The following is a 27,835-nucleotide window of genomic DNA, read 5'->3' as shown; positions in this document are numbered from 1 at the left end:
CAGTTGTTCACAGGACGAAATAAATCTTATTTTGTTATGCACAGTTTCAAGCAGTTTGACTAAGAAATTCATTCGTGTTGATCAGAAGCAGACGAAATATTTTGTTTATGTTTAAAAAATCGAAAAAGTGCTCTGCGAAAAAAATGAATTATGCGACAGAAACGCTCAAAATTTAACGAAAAATGCTAACTGCTAAATGTTTTTAAAATATTTGGAAAAACCACAGTTTATACGCAGTGTGCAATAATTGGGTAGTGTGCAATAATTGGCAATTACCCTATATTAAACGTCGCACATAAATTTAACAACTGTTTTTCTTTCTAAAAATAACGAAAAAGATATAAGAGTTTCCATTTGAATAAATCTCGCCAGATCAATGGTCTCCATAATACAAAATAAGCTTCAAGAGTTTTACAGAATAATACTGCACACGCAAATACATTTCATTTGAAAGAAAACCACTGATTACAAAATTTCTCACGCTACTTAGCCAAAAATCTTCTCAATTCACTTGTTGTTAAAATATTCATCGATTGGCTTAGTTTTTTATGTTTTCGAGCTTTTTCTGATAACATTGCGAAAAATCAGCATGAAACGCTGACGAAACTAGAGTTTACGTTCGTTGGTGATTCGCCTCGGATTCATGTCTAAGTAGAAACGTACAAAAAAATCTTTTTTTATCGGATTTACTAGCCATTGGCAGCTAGACGACCCAAACAATTTCCCGCCACAATTTTTGGCGACACTTTCCATACGTCAAACCGTCTATGTTTTAGCACTAAAAGTATGGCTAATTTCGAACGGTTTGTCACGAAACGTGAGCGCTGCGTTTCTGTGCAAAACTCACAAACCTGCGACAATTACGGTCGCTCTTGATTTTGGTCTAAATCCAAAAATTGTCGCGGCACAAAAGTTGGTCGTCTAGAAGCAGTGTTAAAGATCACTGTGATACAAGGTGGTCTTCCAAGGAACGGGTTGTGAGTGCACTTAAAAAAACATATTAGTTGTCTCGTTTCTATTGGAGGAAATGTCCAACAGAGATCAAATCAATAACGATACAATGTTTTGTCGGATGGTTTATCTTGTTTGTTCTATGAACATTTTAAAACATCTGTGCAAAGTATGAATCTGTGTGATTCATTGCTAATTCAAAATTGCTAATTTTGAAGCAATTAAGTCTGATGAAACGAATAAATTATAAGTTTATTTGCTTTTTGCAACTGTGGTGTCGAATTCAATCAGTTATCGACAACGTAAACCGGGCATAGCAGTAACACAATATCAACGTCGATATCGCCTACAAGCTAATTCAGAGATTCCAAAAAATATTGAAAGATATGCGTGATAGTTGCATAATTCTGAAGTTCGCTTCATTTAATCGTTTTTAGTTTTTTTTTCTCTACGTCGAGTTCTTTCCGGTAAGAAGTCATCTATACCCATCTCACAACAAGCTATTTTAGCTGCAGAGAAAATATCGTCCATGCAACGGGTATCGATGACTTTTTGCCGGAAAGAACTCGACGCAGAAAAAAAACTAAAAATGACGGAATGAAGTGAACTTCTAAATTATGCAACTGATTTTGCTCTAAAATATTTCAGGGATGTTGAAGGGGCTGAGCTTTATCAGAACTGGAAGTTTTAAAATCGTAAATGCCGTTACATATGGAAAATTTTGAAAGCGCGTCACCAAGTGATCTTCTAGAATGTATGCAGAAGTATTCATTAGGCGTTTGCAAATAAATTGACATTCTTATATACATAAATTTTTTTTAAACATTACCAGTAGCGCCATGTGAAAGGAGTTTTACTACATTAAAAATAATAATACAGGGTTTCCCACGATTTATTGGTTGGTTCCCATCAATTTTTGGTGGGTTTCCATATTTTTTGGTGCGTTCCCATGATTTTTTGGCCGTTTCCCAGATTTTTTTTTTTTTGGTCCAATTGTATTCATATCCAATCGGAAAATACCAATAAATTATGTAAACGAACCAAAAATCTATGGGATACGATCAAAAAATCGTGGGAACGCATAAAAAAATCATGGGAATTGACCAATAAATCGTGAGCAACCCTGTAATAACAATTCTATCATCAATGGGACATTTCAATAGAAAACAAAATACTGCATAGAATTGATTTGGATGCAATTGTTGCCGAATTTAGTAAAGAAAAAGCGCATAAAGTAAAGATTCGTTTGTAGGGAGGAACAGAAAGAGAATGAGGGGCTGGAGATGTCGCTGAAAACAGGGATAAGAGAGGAAGGGCCTGCTGGTGATGAACATTAACCCGACTAAACAGTGTAAATGATTCTTTTTGTTACAAATTTATTTTGATAATATTATACATTTTACACATGTACCGTGTGTGGGTGTGTGTGTGTGTGTGGGGCTGAATTACATTTTGTACAGCTACATAAATGTACCGAGATTGCGTTATTCTTCTTTATATGTATATATATGTATAAGTATATATGCACCCTTAAAAACGCACCCATACACACACTAACAGGACAACACAAAAAGGGGGGGGGGGAGTGCGCATTTTTTCAGTATGTGGCTATGTGGGTGTGTGTGTGTCACTGTTCGTGAGTGTTTGCGTGCGCTACGCGTTTAATGAGAAAACAATGCGTGCGCGCGCTTCTGCCTTTGCGAACTTGCTTACCGAACACAAATTAAGTACAACGTTGGATTCTAGTTCCTTCTATGCTTCTATGCTAAACCCAACAAAACTCGTGTTAGAATGTCGTGTTCTTCGCGCACTGTGATGGGGGGGTGGAAGCGTACCACCAAAGGCTAACATCTAACAATGTCGAAGATGTATTAATAGTTAATAAGACACATAAGATTCAGCCGTAAAGAAAGCTAACCATAGCGTGACGCTTCAACGAGCCATACCGTAGAGATTTACCGTAGCAGCAACAACAAGAAAAGGGTGCTTGGCCCGTCCGCATACCACAGCCGAATGCGTGCCCCCGAAGATCGTCTTAGTTTGCCTTTTTAATCAGTTTTCAAAACAGCTCCTTAATTTAAACAATTTAAATCCTTCTTTAAATCCTAGGTAACAGCCTTGCTAAAAAAAGGGACAAATAAACTTTTCTTCTTCCTAAAAAAAGAACTCGCCTGAAGATTGTTTGGACACATTTACACATTTCGAAGGCTCTAAACCCCACCCACTCTGTCTCCCTAAAACTAGACACGGGGGGGATAGGTAATGCAGCTCGGATTATTGCCATCATCTTCGGTGCGAGTCGCGTGTGTTTGTTAAGCCAGTTTGGGTTGCCTCTTCCAACAAAAGCCGCTCCCGCCTGACGGACGACGATTAGCATTGATTGATGAACAAAATTGGCGGGGATGGGAAAAAGATCACACAGTTTCACAGTTTTCTTTTCGCCGTCTGCGCGGGCCTCTAGTTTTAGTTCTAGTTTAGTTTTTTTTTACTCCTTTTGCATCCCCCCTCTTAGCTGTTTTCCTAAAGTTTTCGCGACATTAAAATATGCAGTACCGATACGTTATTTTAAAACATAGAAAATGTTTGTAAGTGAGATAAAGGGAAACATTTTTTGTTTGCGTTTCTTTATATGATTTGGGCATGTAAAAATCGTGCCTTTAAATTTTCCGCCTCCGCCTGCCATGAGTAAGGAGATGGCGGTGATTCACACTGGAGCAGACAACAAACCCCCCACACCTCTTTTAAGGGTAGTGCCCTCTTGATCGGTGTGCATTTTCCGTGCGATTCCTGGGCGAAACCCGTCTTCACAATGATGTTATCAAATTACCATACACATAAGTTACTAAAAATCTCTACAAGCTAAGGAAAGGGTGAGATGCTGAAGCGTTTGATCTTAAATTTCAGAGCCTCCATTTTCATGCAGCACGGGAGGGGATGGGGGGTCTCGTTGCTCCTGACTCGCGTGTGAATCGCCGCTAAGACTTCAAACACCTCCTCCGGTCCTGCTCCTTCCTACGATCCCCACAATAAAGTTAAATTACACATCGATTTTTCTTCCTTTACCCTCTCATGCCTCTCTTCTGCACGCATACTGTGTGTGTGTGTGTGTGTTTATCTATTGGTATGACAGTTGATTTTGAATTTTCACTTGCGTCACGAACGGGCCGCGCATGTTGCGTATCGAGCCGCCCGCACCGGTCGCGCCCGGATGGCTGTGCCACTCGCCGCCGTTCGTGCCGCTGTCCTCGTTCGTCGGGCCAGCGCCTCCACCCCCGCTGCTGCTAGTGGACGGTTCCTTGCGGTGATGGACCGACGACGACGATGGTGGCCCGGTGGTGGAGATCGTTTCGTAGCCACCGCCGTCGTGGTAGCTCGAGACGGGCCGGCTGCTTTTGTATTTGCCCTGCTGGCTGGACAGGGTGGAGGAGGAGTGTAGATGCTTTTGCTGCTGCTGTTGTTGCTGCTGCTGTTGCTGAGCGATCGAGGCGGAAAGGCCCATATCCATCATGGGCGGTGTGTTGCGAGCAGAACGTTGCGAGTGATACAGATGATGGCGTCGGCTGCACGAGAAACGAGCGGGAAAAAAGAGGGTCAATTTTTCGATTGCTGATGGTCGTTGTAAGCTCAACTCAACTAAAATGGGGTAAGAGGCTGGGGCATTCTTAAAAACTGGATGCATCACAAAACACAACAATACAGTGGGGAAGAATATATGTTTGCGACGGGGGAAAGGGCAGAGTTAGTGTTATTAGGAGACATCAACCAGCTATGTATCCCACACACCGCCCAACAATACTTCAAATTAGTGCTATACAACGTAAAACACACACACAAAGTCTACAATAAGTACGCCCAGAAAAGACGTCGTTATAGCTATAGCTCTCTTCAGCAAACTACTCCTTAAATTGTCAGCAAATCATTCAAACAAAATGCGCAAACCAAGCACGACAGAGCCTGCAGTGTCAGCAAGCTGCCTCGCTTGCCACCGCTGGCGCTGGTTTTACCTTAACTACCCCCAAAACAAAATTTAACCGCATTCCGCCGCGAGTGTGTTGTTGTTTGGCGCCCGACGAGCCGCTACTTGATCGACGACGACGACGTAATGCGCTGCCATTGGTAGCTGCCATTGGCGCTGTTGCTACCGCCGCTCGTGTAGCTATCATGGTTCTTCTCCTGCTCCACGTTGCCGCCGCCGCCGCCGCCGCCACTGCCGCTGGGAACGTTTTCCTTCGCATCGGAGCTCTCGTTGATGGCAGTTGTATCGCAGGACCCGGCTGGTCCGCCACCACCCACGGTCGGCGTGCTGGTGCGCTGCCGCCGGCTGTGCTCGACGCGGCGCAACAGCACGAGCTGCTCCTGTTCGCGCTCGTGCAGATGCTGCAGCTGCTGCAGCCACTGCCACTGTTGCAGCTGCCAGAGCTGCTGCAGCTGCAACAGCTGGTGGTCGCGTTCGAGCAGCTCAGGCGGAAAAACGGCAGCGGCGCGGGTGGCGGCATCGTCGCACGGCACGGTTCGGTTCGGGTTCGGCGGGGGCGAGCGTCCGGACCGCCCACTCTCGCACAGCGAGCGGGTTGATGTGTTGGACGGTTGCATTATCTGCTGGTACGAGGCAATGCTGCCATTCGCTGCCTGCTCCTCTTCATGGACAAGTTGCTCATACACGTGGTGCTGCTGCTGCTGCTGTATTGCTGCTGTACGCCGCCGACGGCTGCTGCTGCGACGGACCACTGGGGAATGGTCGTGCTGATGAGGACTGTTAGTACCACCGTCGCCATCCGCCACCGTTGAGCGAGCGAGTTTCGCATCTAGCGCTAAGCTGACACTACTGTGGTAAGGGGCCAAAAACATGAATTTGAGGAAGGGGCATGGGAATGGGAGTGAAGGATGACGATGATGATTCACATAAAAAGAAAGGTGATGTGATGAGATGTGACAAACAGTTGTGGTGGTTAGAGTGAGAGTGCGTGAATTTTGGGTGGGGAAAAAACTATAAACCTGGCTCACAAAATATTACACAAAAACACATTTAATTTTTTACCAAAAACACATACAAAACAGAGCAAAACCCAAAAAACCTACCCTACCTCCTCTCGCTTGAAATGTGTTTGTGTGAGTGTGTGAAAGTTTTTTTGTTTTAGTTGTTCAGTACCCGTAACCATGGGGTGGGAGACAATTTGCCAGGTTAAAAGTTGAGCGAAGCCAGTATTTTGTTAATGTGAAAGCTGTGGGGTCACCGAAGATCCAACCAAAAACCAACCAAAAAAAACCCCTCCCGCGCCAGGGCCAGAATAAGAGATAGTAGGCGTGAAAGTGAGATAAGAGTGACGGTGAGATTAGAAAGAGTGTACAGCGAAACAGGTCAGCAACGATTCAGGTGAACCCTAGACCTAAGACCAATCCCTGTGAGCAGTGCTGCAAAATTTCGTGAGCATCATGTGATGTGATGACTACCGAAAACAAAGACCATCACGCTTTTCAGTGATAATCATTACTGATAACCATTAAAAGCGCTTCATGATATGCCGAAGATGACATGTAAGTGCTTACGCCAAGCCTGATACTCTGACTGACAACGCTGAGCTGCATGCCCACACATTTATCACGCCGACCAAGCTTTCCAAAGCTGTGCTGAAACATATCACCAACACTATCCACAAAACTCATGACTGAAACAAAATCCATGTCTATGTCGCGTACACTACTGTGATGATCGGAGGTGATTCTTACAAAGCTTATGTGACCACACTGGTGTGATTTTTTTTACGAATTTTTGGTCTTTCACTTGATCGTGATATTTTGTCTGGCGGTGATGATCGCGATGATCAGATCATGACACGCTTGCGAGTGGTCCCATGCAACCAAATCAGCATGCCCTGGCTTTGTCTGCTGCTTTATTGGGCAGAACGGGAAAGCATGTTGATTGTGGTAGTTGGAATAGTCCGAAGTTGTCTGGAGTTGTCGGGCAATCCGGAATCTTCCAGAGTCGTCCGGGTTCGGCCGGAGTCAGCTGATATCAGAATCAGCTGACTGAATTATCAAATTTCATCCCGCTCGGACCACGCGTTCTTGGGATATGCAACTCTAAAATTCCTTAACTTAAGTGGAAATTGGAAATTGGACTCTATGGCATCCTTGTTGGGCAGGCTCTATGGAATTGGATTAGTCCAACAAGGATGCAATAGAGTACAATTCAGATTACATTTTCAGTTCATTTCATTTCACTTAATAAAGAGTCAATAAAGTGTCCCACAGCTATGAGAACTCCTGGAAAACCCCGTACTCCCGCTCTATTCCCCCTTCACGTGGTAACAACAACTAACTTGCATCGCACCTCAGGTCCGTCCGACCCCACAAGCCGCCGCTTGTATCGTACGGTGATCCAAAGAATTGTCGCCAAAATAGGTGGACAGTTTTCCATTCGGTCCTCAGACAGCACATCTGGCTCGTTCCATCGGAATTGAACACCAGCCTACATACCATCAAAGCAGACAAAGCGATTTTGTTGCTTAGGACCAATTTGTACGCCCTGCATACCATCGCGATTATCACCGACAGAAAATGTCGTGACCAAGTGACTGGCCAGGAGTTGGTAGCATACAATGTTCTCCAAGCATGTGATTTTTCCACCAACTGCCTGAGTCTCACCTCAGATCATCGCAGTAGAGAGCTCGTGACGCTGATATGATATTGTTTCAGTCGGATTTTTTCATGACCATGTCAGTGACATTTTGCAGAACTGATCACAGTAAAAAAAGTATGACAAAGCGACTGACCGAGCGTTGGTTGCTAAAATGTCACTAAGCATGTGTTGGTCACAGCAACTGTTTGAGTATCACTTCTGATCATCACTATTGAGTACGTAATGCTGATATGGATTTTGTTTCAGTCAGATTTTTTTTAAACATTGACAGTGACATTTTGCAGCACTGCCAGTGAGTGAGAGGTTTCTTTTTTCTGTTTCCGTTTTTTTTGTTTTCCGCGAAAAAAAATGGCCTCAACTTGACCGATGCCGTACAAATTGTGCGAGCGCTCCAACAATTGCTCCTCTCTCTCTCTCTCTCGCTCTCTCTCGCACGTTATAGCAAAACTTTTCGATATTTACCTGATCTGCTGCTGCAGCTCCTCGTAATTGACGTAGTGCGAGTAGCGATGGTTAAAGACGTCCGTGTGGTGTATCGAGGTGCCGGGCGGCCCACCAGTGGCCGGTGGGGGTGGGGGTGGCGGCTGATAGTGGGGCGGTTGGCTGTGGCCGTAGACGACACCGGACGAAGCGGACCGCTCGACCGAGCTCGGATCGTACACGACGTACCGGGAGGCGGCGGCGGCGGCGGCAGACGTCGCACTGCTGCTGTTGCCCCCGCTGCTGTTTAGTGCGGCGGCGGATCGCTTCGAGATGGTATTGCTGCCGCCACCACCACCACTACTACTCTTCTGTCCACCACCACCACTGTCCGCCATACCTCCGCTGGCTGGTGGTGCGGCTGGGGGCAGCAGCGTCGTCGGGCCGGTGTAATCGATGGCCGGCTCGCCCGGTGCGGTCGAGGTGATCGTACCGGTCGGCACGATCACGTCCTTGCGGTGCTTGCCGAACCGGAACATATGCCCGATGCCGCGCAGCAGCCCGCCACTCTTCTTCGCCCGCAGCTTCGCGCCCCCTTTGCCATCGTTCAGCGACGACTGGAAGGGGCTGTTGCGGGAGACGAACCCACCGTCCGGGAACTCGCCGGGTGCGCCGCCGCCAACTGGGCCGTCCTCGAGCAGCCAGTGCTTTTTCGCTTCTGAAAATCCGGAAAGGAGCAACAGAGGAGAGACAGAGCGCGATTAAGACCCAAAAAAAACTGTACACGCGGCGGTTATACTGCCATGTTATACTTACGCGTTTCCGCCGGTTGTTCCACCACGGCCCGCAGGATCTCCTCCCGGCCGCGGCCACGCGGTGTGCGCAGCGCGTTCGGACCGCGCGGCTCGTCCGCCATCTGTATCTCCTGCACCATCGTCTGCAGCGACTCCAGGCTGGAGGATTTCTTCATCCCGAGCGACGGGCCAAGATCGCCCAGCTGGTCCTGCGCCTCGGCCCGCAGCAGATGGGCCGCTAGGGCAGCCGTCGTCGTTTTGCCCTCACCGTGGTGCTGGTGGTGGTGCTGCTGGTGCTGCTGCTGCTTCAGGCTGTTCATTCGCGCCATGTGGTGCAGATCGATCGACTCGAGCGAACCGCCGGCACCGCTCGTGCCCGACCCACTCATCAGCAGCTTGCTGTCCCGGTCGCGCTTTTCGCGCAGCTTCTTGTTGCGCTGGTAGGTGCCCGTTTCCCGCGCGTCCATTGCGGCGTGATGCTTCTCCGACATCGAGCGGCGCCCGATCGCGTCCCGGCTGAACGCATCCGACGGTGGCGGGTTGGTTTCGAGCGACAGCTGGGAGGCGTACGTTGCGTCTGCACCGTTCGGGGTGGAGGTGTTCCCGTTGCCCAGCACACCGGCACTGGGCCCACCGGCCGTCCCTTCCATCGAGCGGGTGATGTGGAAGGTGCTGTGGCAAAGAAGCAATGAAAATGACAATAAGAGAAAATTAAATACATTTGCAAAAAAACTGACTTTGACTGTAAAAAAAAGTTAAGTGCAGTGTGTGGCCTTGCGTAGTTCTTCCTGGTTCATCAAACTTATACATACATAATTAAAAACATCCGATTTCATTTAGAAGTCTTAGTGCAAACTTACTTAGCGCAAAAAAGTAACTAAACTCTGGAGAAGAACATAAAATACACGTTACGGAATTTGGGGTAAGAGGAAAGCCTTTTTTTCATTAAAACTTAAGTTAAATTACTAATTGAGTATACATATGGTGTTGTTCCAATGACACGTTGTGCTGTGCCGAATTTCATATAGATTAATCAATTTTTCTCATTGTTTTCAACTGTTTTATGTTGAGTATAAAAATTGAGCAGAAATTTATAAATTTTCAACCGTACCGAATAAGCTTTTAAAAAAGAAAAACACAATGAACCGAGAAAATATTTATACCAATGTAAAGCTGAAAAAGGTTTTGTAGGTTTGGTTGGTTGAAAAAAGTATAAGGAGGTTCGTTGAAAATTATAAGTCACTGATTGCCGAATCCATTAGCGGTACAGGCAGGCCTTGACCGACAACGGTTGTTGTGCCAAAGAAGAAGAAGAAGGAAAATAAGTTGAAAAAACTATGTTTGTGTCACTAAAAAATCCAGTTTTTAAAACCTCACAACTTTTGGGGCAAAAGAGCCACTTCAAGAACGAGAGAAAATTTGATATCACATTCGCCGTTCGAATCGATGAAGGTTTCGTCGACATTTTTGTTCTTGTTCCAGCGTGCTTGACAGTTGGTCGAAGCAACCGATGGACGGAGTAACTGTAACCAGGCTGATTGAGCACATCTTTTAAATCAATATTTTGATTTCCATTTTCTTTTTCCATATTTTGGATATAAATCGGTTTAATGTGAGTGATAAAAGTGTTACTAGACTTGTGTTGAATATAATTACAAGTGAAGACAGCGGTCACAATTAATTTTATTGTTGAATTTGCGTGTTTCCGACAGCTTGAGCTGCCGGGAGAGCATCACTCGAATCTGCCTACTCGATCGACATATATGATACCAATTTAAGTTTCATCAAATCGAAACTGACGACGGAAAAGCAACTTGTCAAATGATAGCAAAATGACCAAATACGTTCGAGTGAATTTTCTTGAATGCCAAACGCGAAAAGCCTGATTGTTGCAGTGTGCAGCGGATTCCGGAAAAGCTGGCCAGAAACTTCCATATTGCGGTACAGTGTGTGGTCAAAAAGGGTTTATTGCTGACTCAAGACATGTAGCACCACATGCACTAGTGCCAAACACAGGTAAAATTTCCAATTATCTAATAAAATCTATCTATCTAAAAAAATCACGTCTTTTTTGAAACGCTTCAAAATCAGTTGTGTTTGCACTTGTTTGTTTGATAAATTAAAAAGATTTAAGTAAATATAGTAAATATAACATGAAAGGCTAACGTGACGAACTTGTTCAAAATTCCGCTAATATCTATGTCACAATTCTAGTAAAGGCAAATCAGCGTTACTTTCCAGCGGTTACTTGGATGCTTCTTCGTCAGTATACATCCATATAATGGCAAACGCTTTGGTGATGGAAAAAATGACAAATACTGATTTTTTTCTCGGCAAGCCATGAGATTTTTGTGATTTTTTCAATACCCGGGTTTTCCATACAAACGCATACTTTTAAACTGAACTGTCAGCCAACTATCGAGCGTTCAACTAAAAAACATGCCAACCAAAAAGCGTTCAACTATTGAATTCTGACTGTATTCAATAGTTGGCAGACAATCAATGGAAGGTTTAATCAGTGATTTCAGATTGTATATACATTTAGCGTAATTTTACGAGCTTTTTCAATACATCAGCCTAAGTTTTGGTTGAAGCGACGTACGAGGACAGTTTTCCAATAAGTGGTCCAAGGAACTGTTCAGGAAGCCTCAAAGTCAGAAAATAGAGTCCTACCTTACTACTTCACTTTTCATGAACAACAAATGAACTCAGTTAAACCAAAATGAACTTTAAACGACTGTTAAAATGTGTTCATTTATTCGCGATGCCGGCTAACATTAGCTGGCATCGCGAAAGAAATGGTTTAAAATTAACAGTCGTTAAAAATTAACCAGAGTCGTTAAAAATTGCTAGAATTTGGCATCGCGAACGCATTGAGTTCATTTGTTAATTTTAACGACTGGTCCTATGCCGCCGTTAAACAAACGACTGTCAAGAGCGTATGCGATACAAATTAACAGTCGTTTAATTATACTGCTCGATTTTTTCCCCGTGTTTGCCTATATGCGATATCGTTATATCGAGCAGTCGTTAACTGTTTTGACGATCGTTTATTTTAACAGGAATGAACAACAAATGAACTCAGTTAAACCAAAATGAACTTTAAACGACTGTTAAAAAGAGTTCATTTATTCGCGATGCCGGCTATTATTTTCGTTAAACCGAGTTCATTTGTTGTTCATTCCTGTTAAAATAAACGATCGTCAAAATAGGTTACGACTACTCGCATATAGGCAAACATGTGGAAAAAATGAGCAACATAATTAAACGACTGTTAATTTGTATCGCATAGGCTGACCAGTCGTTAAAATTAACAAATGAACTCAGTGCGTTCGTGATGCCAAATTCGAGCAATTTGTAAGGACTCTGGTTTAACGACTGTTAATGTTTTACCATTTCTTTCGCAATACCGGCTACAATTACCGTATTCCGGTGAATTAAAGCAAAAGTATTTAAAATAGAACATTAGCAGTGTTCCAGTAACAAAATATTTTTAGTAAATAATAAAATATTTGACCAGATAATGCAATGCTGATTAATGTATCGCGCTTGATTAATGTAACATGCAAAGCCGCAATTATAAATATTTCCAGAATAATTGCAATGCTTACACACGAACCAGCTTTCGTACATTAAAATCACTTCTCACTTTACTGTACATTACTTCACTCGAATGAGTTTGACCACGCTGCGCGAAAAAGCTTAGCAAGAAACCCCCTGTCCCCATCAAATACTCACGGTGAGGTTGGTTCCGGATCCTCCTCGATCAGCACCACGTTGCTGCCGTTCAGGCTCGTCGCGGACGAGGTCGTGCTCCAGTGATCCTTCGTCGCCATGTAGTAGCTTTCGTTGCGCAAGCCGTGCGGCGTCGTGGTTGCTGCTGCCGACGACGGCTGCCCCATCGACGGTGCACCGTACGACCGCTGCCCCGATTGTCTTTGGTTGTTGTTCGACGAATGATGGTGCTGCTGCTGCTGCTGCTGCTGGCTGCTCATCGTGCTGGTGCTACTGTTCGTGCTGCTGTTTCTGATGTAATGGCCACCGGTTAGCGTGTCACTGCTTCCACCACCACTACCGCCGCTGAGCGGCAGCGAGCCAGTATGGTGCAGCGTTCCAGTGCTGTTGGCCGAGCTGCCGCCGGTTAGCCGATCGAGTACGGGATTGCTGTACCGCTTGCTGCTCTGCTGCTGCTGCCCTCCCGCTTGGTGCTGTGTCGTCGTTGTCGCGCTTTGTTGCGACTGCTTGTCCGAGCTAAGGTAGATCACGGTTGTGCCCGAGCTGCCACCGCCGACCGGCTGCTGATCTTCCCCACTGCTACCAGCAGCAGCAGCAGCCGCCGCCGCCGTGCGCTGCTCCATCGTTTCGAGCAGCTCGCCGGTACTCACCGGACGCCCAATGCGTCGCGCTATCTTCAGTATTATCTTACCCGGATAGCTGCCACCTGGGAGCGAAACAGAAATATGAACAAAACACACAATTTGAAAAGAAATCCCCTTGAACAACACACAAAATCGGGTTTTCCTCTTTTGTGGCAACACAGACTCCTCACTCCTCCTTACCCGACTGCAGCATCGCACGACGCAACGTATCCATCGCTTCGGCATTCGACTGCCCCAGCAGCGACACGCCGTTCACGCTCAGCAGCTGATCGTTCATCTTGAGCCGTCCGTCGCGGCTCGCCGCCCCACCGTGCAGCACGCTCTTCACGAAGATGCCGAGGTCGCCGTCGGTTCGGCTGGTGCCGCTGCTGCTGCTGCTGCTACCATTGCCCGAGCCCGTCTTGCCCTTCACGCTCACGCCCAGCCCGGCCTTCTCCGTGTCGTGCACCGGTATGTGGAGCGTCAGGATTTCGCGATTCTTCCACGCAGCGCCGGCCAACGATTCGCTGCCGCCGCCACTGCTAGCGTTGGACGCGACACTCCCGTTGCTGACATTGCCACCGCCGCGACCACTTCCACCGCTCTCGTGCAGCAGCTCCGCCACGTGGGTGGTCGAGGCTGACTTCAGTATCGAGGCGAGCGGTTTCTTCTGGACGGTGGGCGTTTTCGGCGACCCGGCGGCCGCCGCCCCCGGTCCGCCCGCTAGCTTTGGCAGGGAGCGGCAGTTGCCTACGCCGGTCCGGCTGCCCTCCGTACCGTCCCCGTACGCCAGGCTGTTGCTGCTGTTCGACTGCTTCAGGGACGATTTCGGCATCACCGGCGGTGGCGGTTTCGGTGGCGAATTCTTTGGTTCACTTTCTACGCTAAAACCCTACAAAAATAAACAGACAGAGAGAGAGAGAGTGAAATTGTTGTAGTTGTAAATGCCTTTTGTGATGCTGTTGTGAGGAAAACAACACTTACTATTTCACGCTCCTTCACATCGGCCGCCAGCTCCTGCTGCCGGGACACCACGATCTTGAGCGTGGCACCGTGCGGGGTGCCGCGCAGTATCGAGACGACCTCGGTCTGCGATTTGCCCGTCATCGGGATACCCTCCACCTCGAGCAGCCGGTCGCCCGGCTTCAGCCGCCCGTCCTCCACCGCGGCCCCCTTCGGCAGTATGTTCTTGATGTAGATCGGGCAGTGGCCGCCGGCCGGATTGTCGCGCGTGGTCACAGAAAACCCGAGCCCATGGTCGCCCTTGGTCAGCGTGATCTCGATGCGCTTGCCGAGCTTGCGCGTGTTCGCGACCTGCAGGCTGGTACCGGTCGAGGGGGCACCCGGGATTTTGCGGGTCGGCGAAACCGTCGCCACCTTCGCCGCCGACGTCGGCTTCTCCTCCGCCTCGATCATCATCTGGCCGACGCGGTTGTCCCGCGGGTAGCGCGGACCGCTGCCACTCTTCAGCAGCCGGCCGCCGCCACCGGCCGCGCGCCCACTGCTACCCCCACCGACGCTTCCACCACCGCTGCTGCCGCCCCGTACCACCCGCAATCGTAGCTCCGTCGATGCGAGGCTCTTCTTAAGATGTTCCTGCACGGAACTTTCCGAGAGTCCGACGAGCTTGATGTTGTTGATCTCGAGGATCCGGTCGCCCCGCCGCACCCGGCCCCGTTCGGCCCGGCTGCCCGGTTCCACGCTCTGCACCAGCAGCCCACCCCGCTCCATGTCCGGGATGGCCGTGAGCCCTAGCGGGCCGCCCGTTTCGTTCACTACGAGTAGCATTTCACTAAAAAATAAAAGCAAATTTTAATGACAAACAGGTTTTGGGGCAGCGCACCAACAACACCTACCTATCCTTCTCCCGTATCGAATCGTACACGGATGTTTTCGCCTGCCCGAGCGGTTCCTTGCGCGTCGACTCCCTCGGCAGCGATTTCGAGCTGAAGCTGCTGTTGCCTCCTCTACCCATGACCGACTCGCTGCCGGAGTGAAACGAATGATGCTGCATCTGTTGCTGCCGCTGTTGCTGCTGCTGCACATAGTTCTGGTACGTCTGGTATCCGTACGCCGGGGACGATTGATTGTGGGCGGCCGACGACGATGCTGACGAGGACGGCGTTGTTGCTGTTGCTGCTGCTGCCGCCGCTGCTGCCTTCTCTGCAGCATCCATCCACCGGTAGCCGGTCGACGCTTCCGCGCCGAGAAACTGCATCGACAGCCGGCCGGACCGGTTGAACGCCTGGGGCAGCAGACTGTCGTGCTGTTGCTGCTGCTGCTGCTGCTGCTGCTGCTGTTGCTGCTGCTGCTGTTGCTGTCCACTATCCTCCTCCGGCACGTTCCACTCCTCTCCGAGCAGATGGTGATGGTGCGGATTGTGGTGGTGGTGATGGTTGTGATGGTAATGGTACGGTGGTCCGCCTCCACCCCCGTTCTGCTGGGGCGACAGCAGCCGATCCGGCGGCGGATCACTGTCACTGCGGCAAACCGGTGCCGCCGACCAGCGCTTGCTCGTGCTCTGGTGGTTGCCGTTCGGGTTCACATTGTACAGCGGGCTGCGCTGCTCGGTCACGCCGATCTGGTGCAGGGACGGTTCGCTGCCCCGCCGCACCTGCAGACCGAGCCCGAGCGGTGCTGGCTCGTTCGCAAACACCTCGATACAGGACGCTCCACCGCCCGGGCCGGACTCGGTGCCGCCACCCACCGTCACCACGACACTGTCGGTCGCACTGCCGCCACTGCCCGGTGCCCCACTGCCACCCGCCCCGACGACAACAACGGGCCCGCCGGAACCGTCGGCCAGCGCTGCAGGGCCACCGACGCCCACGACAACGCCGCCACCGAGCGGAGGCACCTTGCCACCGCCGCCCGGCGTCTGGAAGATGTCCGGGCTGCCGGTACCGACCGAGCTCCCGCTCGCCCCATCGCCGCCGCCCTGCTGTACGCCCGGATCCAGCCCGACCGCTGCATCCTCATAGCTGGCGATGATTTCCTCCCGATCGTCCGCGACGTCGCTGATGTGATCTTCCGGATCGAGAATGCCCGACTGTGACTGAAGATGGTGCACCACGACCCAGGAGTCTGGATTCTGTGGGAAGAGAGAACGAAAAGCAGAAAAATGGAAGTTAGATTCGTCCGCAAGAAGCAACTGTGGGGCATGAAAATTAGCAAGAATATAAGAAGTTTCATTGTTTTCTCGATGAGTTTGAATCCAAAACAAAAGAGAGACTTTAAAGTTTCGTATATTTTTAGTGATGGGTAGAGTTGACAAAAATCCAGCGTCGACTCCAAACCGACTCCGATTACTTCGGAACCAACTCCGGAAGGTAGGTCCGCCCAGCATTATCCAAAAAGTCTTTCGGCGTCTTCTGGAGCCGTCCGGAATTGCTAGAAGTCATCTGGAGTCGGAATCGTCTGAAGTCGTTTGAAGTGGTCTGGAATCGTCTGGAGTCGTCTGGAGTTGTCTGGAGTCGTCTGGAGTCGTCTGGAGTCATCTGGAGTCGTCCGGAATTGCACCGGACGGCTCCAGTTCACTCAGAACGACCCAAATGACTCTGATTCCGGTCTACTACAACTGACTCTGCACGACTCCCGATAACTCCGGACGACTTCGGATGACTCCGGAAGGCTCCAGACGATTCGGGACAGCTCCAGACTGCTCCAGACGACTTCAAACGACGTCGATCCAAAGAACTCCGCACGATTCCGGATAATTCTGGGCAACTTCGAATGATTCCGGACGGCTTTGGATGGCTCCGAACGACTCCGGACGGCTTCGGAAAACTCTAGACGACACGGACCCAGACGACTACGACTCCGGGCGGAAATAGTCCCATTTTGCGGAAATAGGACTATTAATGATGGGAGTTGGATCGAAAACGTCGGTTTGCTCCAGAGAGAACATCAACATCTGCGAAAGTCAACCAAACTATCAAGTTTTGGAAGAGTATACGTATACCAAAGAGGAAAAAAGTCATAAAAACTCTTTGAGTTGAGTTCTAGCAATGCACGAGCGATATTATAACTTGCGAGGTTCAACTCACGCACGTCTTCCTCTGGACGCGCACACATATCGAGCGCCGAACTTACCGAAATGTACATTCTTTCTATATTTTCAACAGATTAAAGCTTTCTGGCCTAAAGAGGTCTTAGAAATGGCAAATAACTTCACTAAGTAAGGCGCTCGCAGTTCACACAAGGCTGTAAAAGAAACAACTTCAACTCCTGCACCCGTTCGGCACTAGAGTCTGCAGTTGCTGCTGGATGGGACCCTGTAAATCAAACGGCACGCCTCTTCAAATTACAATACGTAACACACGCCGTGTACGTGTCTTTTGTACGCTTTTGTGTACGTACACAAAGTTTGCAACGAGCGGTAAAAGTTCTCTTCTTCCTTCTTTTTTTTTTTTTTGGTTTGTCAATTCGTGCCTTAACACTTTGAGCAGTGTTTGGTAACGAGACACACACTTCCCCAAACAATTGTGAACCGAGACGCACTGCCAGACAGAAATATCTGTGACTGGATTTGGTAAGCGAAAACCAACATACTCAACCGGCTCCATCATCAACCAGTCAATCACGCACAACAATCGCGTCCAGAGAATCGAATGTCGCGGTGCCTTTAATCGCTCTTCGGTTCGGTGGGGTGTGAAGGGGTTTCAAATCGGCACACACCTCGGGGCTGCACGATGATAACCATCGACAAAAGGGACACCCCTCCTCCCCCCTATCCACCACGCAACACGTGTGCAAGCGTCCCATTTTGAAAAGGTTGAAGCAATGAGACAACCTTTGCATTGCTGCCATTATCGCGACGTCCGTTGACCCGCCACACGAGTGGCGGTGATGAGTGATGACCACCACGCCCGAGGCTCTCCAAAAGAAAAGGGCGACGATAAGATAAGAACGATTGTGAAGAAACTGACGTAGGCAATCCCTGAAGTAAAAGACCATTCGTGGGAGGGAGAGTGCGCTGTCCTACCCGCGATGTAGGTTTTTAACTGCCCCAAATAAACGCTTTGATTTTTTCCTCTCGAAAAACCCTGCACCTTCGTCTAGGGACAGGAAGCGGCCAACAAACATTACTTCCTCACACACACACACATACATTAAGGTTAATTAAGAGAGTACACAGGAAATTGCGCTCCAGCGGCTAATCTAATTACGCCGGCGAACGGTAATGCCGCACCGCTCTGTGTCTTACTTTTCCGCAACACGGTGCTGCTGTGCTCGGTTCCAGGGTGGTGCAGCAGCTGTTGCTACTGCTGCTTGCCGGCTGCTGCCGGTAGGCGCTCGTCAGCCCCCGGGTGGACGATGATGCTGATCGGGCGCCGCCGCTGCCACCCGCTTCCAGCGTGCCGGAGGATCCACCGCTGTCGAGCGTCTCGCAGCTGCCGCCCACCTTCCGGGGCAGGTTGAGGGAGTAGCTCTTGTACAGGTACTGGTTGCCGTGCGGGATGCCCTTCTGGCGCTGGTGCACCTGGTACGTGTGACGCCAGCCGAAGATGCCGGTAATCTTGTTCGCCAGCGCCGGACACTTCGGCGGCAGCTCGAAGATGTTCGCTTTCTTCTTCATTCTATCATATGCACACACACACGCACTGTGACACTATTGTGACGATGTTTGGAATGGTTTGTTCATAGCTCTATGTTCCGGATGCCACCAGGTTTTGAAATGTGTAAGTGTGTATTGGAGCCGGTTGACCGACGCGTGCTGAACTTGACCGAACACAATCTTCGCACCTTAATTACATTACCACTTTCGGTCGTTTGCTTTTTACTTCTTTTTTTTTACAAACACACATAAACACTAAACTCTTGTTTTGCTGCAACACACTGCCGTAGAAAGATAAGACGCAACAACACTGCTGTTAGGAAAAGTTAGTACATCTCACTGCTGCCTTTGGACTCGTCGCAATTGCAAACTCCCACTAGAGCCAATTTGTCCAACGCACAAAACCAAAAACAATGTCTCAAAGATGGCACACACTATCTCTGTATTCTCCCAGCGCTTGTTATCTACCAACAGAAAAGGCGTTAGCGCAGTGACACAACACAAACACGCGCAACCCCCCTCCAACAACAGATTGTTTGCAATAAAGTTTGAGGTAAACAATTTGCGTAGCTTCTTTCACCAGCACCAGTTGTGGGTGAGTGTAATACGGAACACCGACAGGTCGCTAATGTCAGGAGAGCTCTTGGAGCGCGCTTGCAGGGGTTTGAAACGGAAAGGGCAACACATTCGAACGCAATTTCTCCGCGCGAACGGTGAAGGGAAATTTTCTGGGAAAACTTCGATGCACTCGATTTGACTGCTAGCAGTAGACTGGTGGCGGTTTCGCTGTAGCTGTCTGTTACATGACCACTGCCAATCGTAGCACACAAGTGTGCGGCGGCGCCGGTCGTCTCGCGGTGCGCACAACATTAACCATCCAAACGTACTCGTCGCCGCTCGCGTGCAGCTGGCGCGTATGGACAAATGCGTGTATCAATAAATGGCAGAGGTTTTGCATGCTTTTTAACGCTACCTGCAATAGTATCCCAAGACACCAAGATGAGTCATTCTGAAGGCAAATCAAATTCGATGACTTTGTGTAGCGATGCTAGATTATGAGAGGTCGAAAAATATGTAAAATGACATGGAAAAAAGGAGTAAGGAGTATGTAAAAAAGGGGTAGGAATTCAAACAGTTATGCATTAATTTACAATGTATCGTAGTGGCCCTGGAAAATGTTGATATCCCCTTACAGGGTTTTTCAAGCCAGCTCAACATCGTGACACTATTTTTCAAACACGTAAAACGATTGTCAACATGGTACATACAATTCGAATCCGTAAACTCTTTTCGATTTGGTAACACTAGATTTTGAACGCGTAAAATCCCATTTCGAATCTGGAAAATGTATGTTGGCTGTCTTGTCACCCATTAAACATTTTCCAGATTCGAGTTGGGACTTTACGCATTCAAAACCTAGTGTTACCAAATCGAAAAGAGTTTACGGATTCGAATTGTATGTACGATGTTGACAATCGTTTAACGTGTTCGAAAAATAGTGTTACGATGTTGAGCTGACTTGAGAAACCCTGTATAGCCATAAAGCTGCATCTTGATGCCACACCAAGACTAAGGTATCATATGGGATACTGATGCGCTAGAAGAAGCCCAAAAACTCGGAAACTCTCAGAAGTCCAAGAATTCCAATAAATCTGAAAAGTCTCAGTACGCCCAGAACTCCCAGAACTCCCAGAACTCCCAGAACTCCCAGAACTCCCAGAACTCCCAGAACTCCCAGAACTCCCAGAACTCCCAGAACTCCAAGAACTCCAAGAACTCCAAGAACTCCAAGAACCCCAAGAACTCCAAGAACTCCAAGAACTCCAAAAAATTCCAACAACTACAAGAACTCCAAGAACTCCTAGTACTCCAAGAACTCCTTGTACTCCTTGTACTCCTACTACTCCAAGAAGCCTTAGAAATCTCACAAGTCCAAAAGTCATAGGTATCAAAAGAACCCAAACAATTTAAACAATTTAAAGATTTGCAAAAATCACACTCCACAGGGCATAAACGTCATCAAATCTTACAATGGGGTTCGTGAACTAACTTGTCTAAACGGGAATTACGTTGTAGACATCTTGATGTGACGTAAACCTCAAAAAGTATCGACTGACAATGCCATGGATCATAGATGTGAGACGTAATAATGAGATACCAAAGCATGCCTCCAAATGCTCTCAATTACAATTGTACAATTGTGGAAATAACATATTTTAAATAATGTGTTCTTCTTCTTCTTCTTTGCCACAACAACCGCTGTCGATCTAGGCTTGCCTTTATCACAAATGTACTTGGCTATCAGTGACTTGTTGATTTACCCATTGTAGTCTTAGGTATGGGGGCACAGTCCATACGAGCATGTTGTTAAGTCGTGCTAGTTAAGTCGTGACTGTACAACGGGAAGGGTATATAATATATTTTATTAATATAGATATATATATATATATATTTTAATGCCATGCAGAAGTTGGTGAAATTGTATGCAAAAACAACCTAACACATCTCAAACCCTATGGCGAGGAGTTCATTACCATTGATGCACTAATTTCTGTTTTCCAAAATAAATACAACTTTGGCGACAATTGCACAAAACCAGTTAGTCGCCTTTGCTTGCCCGCTACCGATTGTGACGCGGCACATGCAAACAACAACACACCACATGCAAGAAGCTCTTGGACACGCTTGAAACTAGAATTGTTTGCCAATGCCATTCACTGGTTCACAGTCTGTCCGCCCTTTATTGACTGATCGTTTATCGCAAATTAGCATCATGGTGGCTACTCTCAGCGTTTCTTGCCGGCGGTGTCACCCGAGGAGCTCATCCTGTCAGCTAATCTGCCATCTATTTCCATTTGCTGACACTAACCCTAAGGCTAGCTTGGGAAACGGTGTCCTACAACACACCATCATCGGGGGGAGGCACTAGTTGTAGTTCTAAAAATAGGTTCAAACTTACACAGCTCAATTCAGTTATGCAGTTGTTCACAGCTTGGAGGCTGTTTGCTCAAATATGCAGAGGCCAAAGAAGGCTCTGAGTTTTTTTTTTTGTTTCTCTCTATTGGAATCTATTGCATTCCCCACCCACCTCATCGCAGCGCGGTCGTAAGACGCGGTTGGTCGGTGAAGAAAATGGACCACTTTAGATCTACTTGCAAGACGATCATTATTTCTCAGGGTCTGTGGTGTTCCGAAAAATCAACAAAGCATCAATGCAATGCCCTTCATCATTCACGCCACGTAAACACGCACACACGCACACACACAAACAAACAGATGTATTACCCCCCTGGTGCTGTAAAGTTGTCCGGGGTTTATGTTTTTGCGGTCGTTTATTCGCTCTCCCCCCCCCCCCCCCCACTTCACCATCATAAATAGAGAGCGGTAATAGGGCGGGGGGGAGGGGTGAAACGCGCAAAAACTGCAATAAACACGGGAAGATGATGAAGCGCAAAAGAGAAAACACGCGAAATTGAACGGGAAACACCATCCCTCTACTGTTGCCCCCAGCGACCCTCCCCCTTCTTCACCGCAACCACCATTCGGAGGTGTGTGTGTGGAGTGAAGAAGGCAAAAGAAATTTCATCGCATGGGAAGGGGGACTGAGCGCAAGCGCGCGCGGAGGTTGTGAGATTGAAACACTGACCAGTGAGGTGGCGGGGGAGTGGCGGAGATGACGGAGCATTGTAATAGAAATGTGCCAGAAGTAACGGTGCGGCGGCGTCCAGAGCAGCCGCGTGAGATGAAGATGAAAAAGAACGCGATGATCTTATGGGACGCAAGGGGGGAAGGGAGGCGGGTAGATTTAAACGGAGAGATCGGAACCGTCCGAACTGCCGGAACATTCACAGTAGTAGTAGCAGTAGTATTAGTAGTAGTATGAAGGAGAAGGGGGTGGGATTGTGTATGCATTTTCCAATTGGTACACCCCGCGCGATTGGATGGGAAAACTTCATGGCTAAACGGTACGAACAGGGAGAAGAAGAAGGGGAAAGAAGGCACAACAATGCAATGGCCGATGAGTTCGCTACGGTAAATACTGTTATATAGACCTTCCTTTCGGATTTTTACATCCGTTCGGAAAATCTTGCTGTAAGAGAGCGATGGGAAGGGGGGCGTATTGTGCACGGCGGCGGGGTGGGGAAGCAGTGTTGCAGATCAACATGATGACTTCGGACGGGGTTCGTATTGCAGGTATAGGAAAAGGCAAATCAAAAACTCTTGTCAGGTATTGATTTATGGTGCCGGAGCAAGTAGCGCGCCACGCCGGTGGTCCGAATTGCTTCGACATTGAAGAAAACGCTACGCTAGACGGCAACACCCACCCCTCGCCTTTTACACTTCAAACCAGCTTCAATGTTCTTCAAAAATCGTCTAGAAACTCGATCGCCATAGAATATAGCTTACTGTTAGCCCAATTTCTCACAGGCACTACACCATCTTCTTCACTCACGACCCCCGCCCGCGGGTGAGTTACAAACCGATTTTTTTTTGTTATCACTTCACAGCTAAAATGTTTAAACCTCTCGCAACCCACTTTTGATTGAAGCGCTGCTATTGACGACATCATAGCGAGTTTTTTTTTTTGGGGGGTGCTGATGCTTCTCTTCCTGTGTGGTGCATCAGATGATTTCGTTTGGTCGTGGCTGGTTGATTGCTGTTTTCCCTTCGATTATGAGACGTGCAGAAGGCAACGATCAACCTGAAGCACACACACACATACAAACACACGGCTACAACGTGTTCAATCTCCGCTCGAATAACTACACACTCACAGCATCGCTCTGGGTGTATGTTGCACTGTGGCCCGATGGGTGCGAAGGCGACGAACCCTCGGCGGCTCTGTGGCATTATTTTTCTGACGGCATTATAAAACGTTTCGATGATTTCCCGAGCGTGTGCGTTCGATAAAGAGGCGTTTGTTGCACACACCTTGGCGGTTTTTTTTCTCTTCTTTTGATTGCAGCGATGATTAAGTTTGCGGGGCGGCATTGTGATTGTTACATTTCTACATCCCCTTCATCACAGCGGCGCTCCGCCCCTTGCTCTTTCACACTCGTTGATTAAATGTAATAAGTTATCCACGTGTAACAACAAACGGCCGTGTCGTGTGTGTGTGTGTGTGTGTGTGTGTGTGTGTGTGTGTGTGTGTGTGTGTGTGTGTGTGTGTGTGTGTGTGTGTGTGTGATCGCAAGAGTTCAAGAGAACACGAGAAAGAGCGAGAGGGAGAGAAAGAGAGAGAGAGAGAGAGAGAGAGAGAGGATCAACAGCACGGCAACAATGATAACAGGCTTTACCCTTCGAAGGGTGTCTCGTGTTTTGCAACGACTTTAACCCTTCTTTCCCTCCTCAGTCAAACAACACATTGAAGGGAAAATCCACACCGATCACCACACTTCAGCCACCTCTCCTTCGGAAGAAAAGCGAAAGCTCACGCCAAGCCTGATCTCCACGAGGGTGGAATGATGATCAAGACTCCGGTGCGCGGGTGGAGTAAGGAAAGCGCAGTTACTCCACAACCAAAACGTAACATTTGTGTCCGTCCCTCTGTTCCCCCTTTACTGGTGCTGCACGCGCACACCAAACACGTTTCACACTGCATTGCGAGGAAGTGGAAAACGCTTCTGCTGTTCGCTTTTCGCTACGTCCCCACATCCCTCGCTCCCGGCTTCATGAAGGTTTGCCACTCGGAACTGGATGCAAATCGTTACCGGAAGCTACGCAAAAACAAAAATGCCACACTTCCGCTGGCTGAGACATTCGAGACTTCCGATCTTCTGGATTAGGAAGTGGACATTAATGAACGATCACAACCGACCCTCGTTGAGCATAGCGTGAATCAGCTGACACCGCGCAAGTTGAAAAGAGAGAGAGAGAGAGAGAGAGAGAGAGAGAGAGAGAGAGAGAGAGAGAAAGCCTTTTCCGTTGCAGTTTTTCCCGTATATGCCGACAGTGTTTAATGCCACTTTGCTTTAGTTCCACTGGATAGTACAATTTTGAAGCACAACCAGCAATTCGCTATTGGTATGTCGTCCAGCGCTACACTGCTACATTCACAGCCATCGTCCGACGACGTGCAAGCAGCATATTTCAGGTCTTGGTTGGGGAGGAGTGTGCTGCTTTAATAACTTTTCCAACGGCAACGAGCCACGCACACAGCACTACTGCCCAGAGTCCGCCGCACCCTTGGAACCCCAGTAGAGAGAGAGAGAAGGTGTAACGGCCGAATTGTTACGGTGACCGAGCCCTCCGAGCTCGTTCGCTGTCCCGCTTCTACTACCCCACTAACAGTTTCTCTCTCTCTCTCGTCTTCTTGGCTCTGCGACACAGATCGAGAGCGCGTTCTCGTTTACTGGACGAAATGAAAAGCTCTAATTGTTGTGTGTTTGTGCTCCAGCGGCAGCAACAACGACAGCAAACCCTTTCTAACCTCCACTCTGGCTGCTCCCATCCCTCACCCAACCCCACCATCGGGCGCACGTTCGAATCCGGTGATGCCAGTGAGGGATGGGGGGAGGTATAGAGTAACGTGAAAGAGGAAACCGTATTAAAGGGGGCACGGTGGTGTGGTGAGCTTAAAAACTTTTGCCACAAACACTTGTGCGACCAGCCCAAACCCCCCCCCCCCCTCCCACCTCTGTGTCTCTTTTCCCTTCCCTTTGTGGCACCACACACACACACAAACATAAACACTGGATTGTTCACACACGAACATACACACGCACGCACTGCGCTTCTGAATGGAAATCCGTTTTGTGCAAATTGGCGAACGCGATCGTCCCGTGTAAAGCTGCGCGCACACCTCTTCCTCTCCTGTGCCCCATCCGCCGCGCGTCATTTGATGTGCCACAACGCCACGATTGACAGCTAAAAAAACTGCATTCCCCGGGAGGCTCGTGTCCACACAACCCCACTCCGTCCCTCCTCTTTCTCTTACTGGTGGGTGACATACACTCGCACAGCGCACAAACACAACACACCCCGCACGCATTACGCAGCTCACCCACCACCGACCGGTGTGCTTGTGAGTGAGTGAGTGTGTGACTGCCACGGAACCCGACGCGTGACTAACTGCCAAACACACTGCCTGCAAACTAAAACCACGGCGGCCGACCTGCCTAGCTGGGTATGGGTATTGGTGGGTGTGGAAGCGCCCGACAGCGAGCGGCACACTGGGCGAAAACCCCCACCGGCGGCGGCAGGAAAACAGTGGATTGGGTGGAAAATGCGTTATCGCGGCTACCGGCTTTCTAAGCGGAGAATATCCAACCCATATCACGATAAATGCAGTCAGTGATGCCACATTTATCAAAGAATAAGTTAAAAGCACCATTTTTTTAATCAATTATTTTTAAGGAAATAAAAATAATACTCATCGATCTAATTGTTTTATCGATCTTTTCGATCTCTGCCTAGTGTTTATATATGTTCTTAGCAGCCTACCATCGTGAAGCATCGATGGTGCCATCGCTAAGTGCACGGTTTGCCAAGCACCTCATCATCATCAGGTAGTGACATCGAATCCAACTTAGATCACCACCAAACAGACAAATAGCTCATTTTTCCTCCAAACTCAATCTAAATGCACCGCTATAGCTGCATTTGCCTCGCAAAAGGTCTGTCGGAATCAAGGTGTATGTCGAAATACTCTAAAGTCATTGATAATCGACCACATTATTGAACACAACATAGTTTAATGTTGAAGAGCCGAAAGATAGAATAAAGTACAGTCTTTCCTCGATTTAGGCGGCACTCGAGTTTATGCGAATTTTTATTTTTGACAGTTAATATGTCAAATCAGTACAATTTGCTCCATCAATCGTCAAATCAACAACAATATGAATTTTTCCCAAAAAATTGAAAATCACTTAAAAGACCTAAAAAAACCGAATTTTCTACAACAATTGCATCAAATAAGTAATAAATTACATCAATGAACTAAATTAAATCAAATAAAATATTAATCAAGAATAATTGGCTGCAAAACGTGATACTCGACCAACGCGAAAATCCGAGTTACGCGAATGTCTCCGGAACGCATTATTCGCGTAACTCGGGGAAAGACTGTATGTGAAAAGAAATATTCTTTTTTAACACATTTATCAATTTAATTGCGTCCACGCGTCCACACGCTACAGATTTTCAAAACTCGGGTAGCCAGAAGCCTCTCGTAAATCTTTATGTCACCGTTATCGGCAAAAAAAATAAAAATAAAAACTTCTGTCGATTTCACCACAATGACAACGGTCAACTGTCATAAAAACACAAAAATCAACCTATCTCGAATTAATCGACATTACATTACAGACATTACAGCGAATGCTAATATTAACATACTTTGGTGTACCTGGCCTGGCTGTAGAAGTGGAAAATTTAAAATGTAAAATTTCAATTATTTCGGAACGCATTTTAATCAATTGAACGGAAAATATAGATCTTGCTCTTATCGCAACTGTTTTGGCCTTTTTAATCATTACAGCCTATCTTGTGATCAAATTAACATATTCAATACTGTCACATATTAAGTTTTATTGTTTGTTTTTGATATTCAAAAATCAATAAAATAGAAGCAGTTTTACAATGTTTCAATTGTTACAATCTTTATAAAACATAATAATCTCTAGCAATTCGTCCCAAATATAAAATAAATACTAAACACGTTATTTTAAATAAAGGTTTTTCTAATTGTTCACAGTACTTGCAATGAAAGAACCCCGACTACCTCGTCATTTCAAATGAACCTAGATTCGAACGTTCCATACAAGCAACGAAAAGAACGTAGTGGGTTCGGAACGAAATTCCCATCACCAGACTGAGACTTGATTTATAATCCGATGCAGCTGAAACGTTTGTATTTTGTTTTATGTTATGTTTTAGGTTTACAATTGATATTATTTGCCATGTTCATTATTCAGATAACATAAGCAATTCATAATAAATAAAACACATTGTTGATTTATAGTTTAGTTTTTTTAGGAGCGTTAATTTGTAACTTTTTTTATCCTGTTCCAAGGTGTTTTAATTTAAAAAGACAACTTTTTAAACCAATATAAATTTTAACGAACCTTCTTTTATTTTCCTCTACATTTTTTACCACCCCCTGTACCCGGTGTTC

General features: G+C 47.5%; 1 protein-coding gene across 7 annotated transcripts in view; it reads right to left on the bottom strand.

Annotated features, from left to right (window-relative positions):
• Positions 1 to 2,310: 2,310 nt before the first annotated feature.
• LOC121603590 (serine-rich adhesin for platelets-like) overlaps positions 2,311 to 27,835 on the bottom strand; it is a 50,909-nt gene continuing 25,384 nt past the window's right edge. For 3 of the 7 annotated variants that reach the window (XM_041932575.1, XM_041932585.1, XM_041932594.1), the window contains exons 3-9: positions 15,020 to 16,254; positions 14,148 to 14,955; positions 13,365 to 14,055; positions 12,544 to 13,246; positions 8,828 to 9,477; positions 8,054 to 8,729; positions 4,522 to 5,776 (exon numbers count right to left, since the gene is read on the bottom strand). In XM_041932575.1, coding sequence (XP_041788509.1) covers positions 5,029 to 5,776; positions 8,054 to 8,729; positions 8,828 to 9,477; positions 12,544 to 13,246; positions 13,365 to 14,055; positions 14,148 to 14,955; positions 15,020 to 16,254 — 5,511 coding nt within the window. In that variant the 3' untranslated portion in view covers positions 4,522 to 5,028. The other 4 variants (XM_041932602.1, XM_041932562.1, XM_041932570.1 and 1 more) reach the window with 4 other exon arrangements.

Source organism: Anopheles merus, chromosome X, assembly GCF_017562075.2.
Source record: "Anopheles merus strain MAF chromosome X, AmerM5.1, whole genome shotgun sequence".
Taxonomy (NCBI): Eukaryota; Metazoa; Arthropoda; class Insecta; order Diptera; family Culicidae; genus Anopheles; species Anopheles merus.
This window is presented reverse-complemented; position numbering and strand designations above follow the sequence as displayed.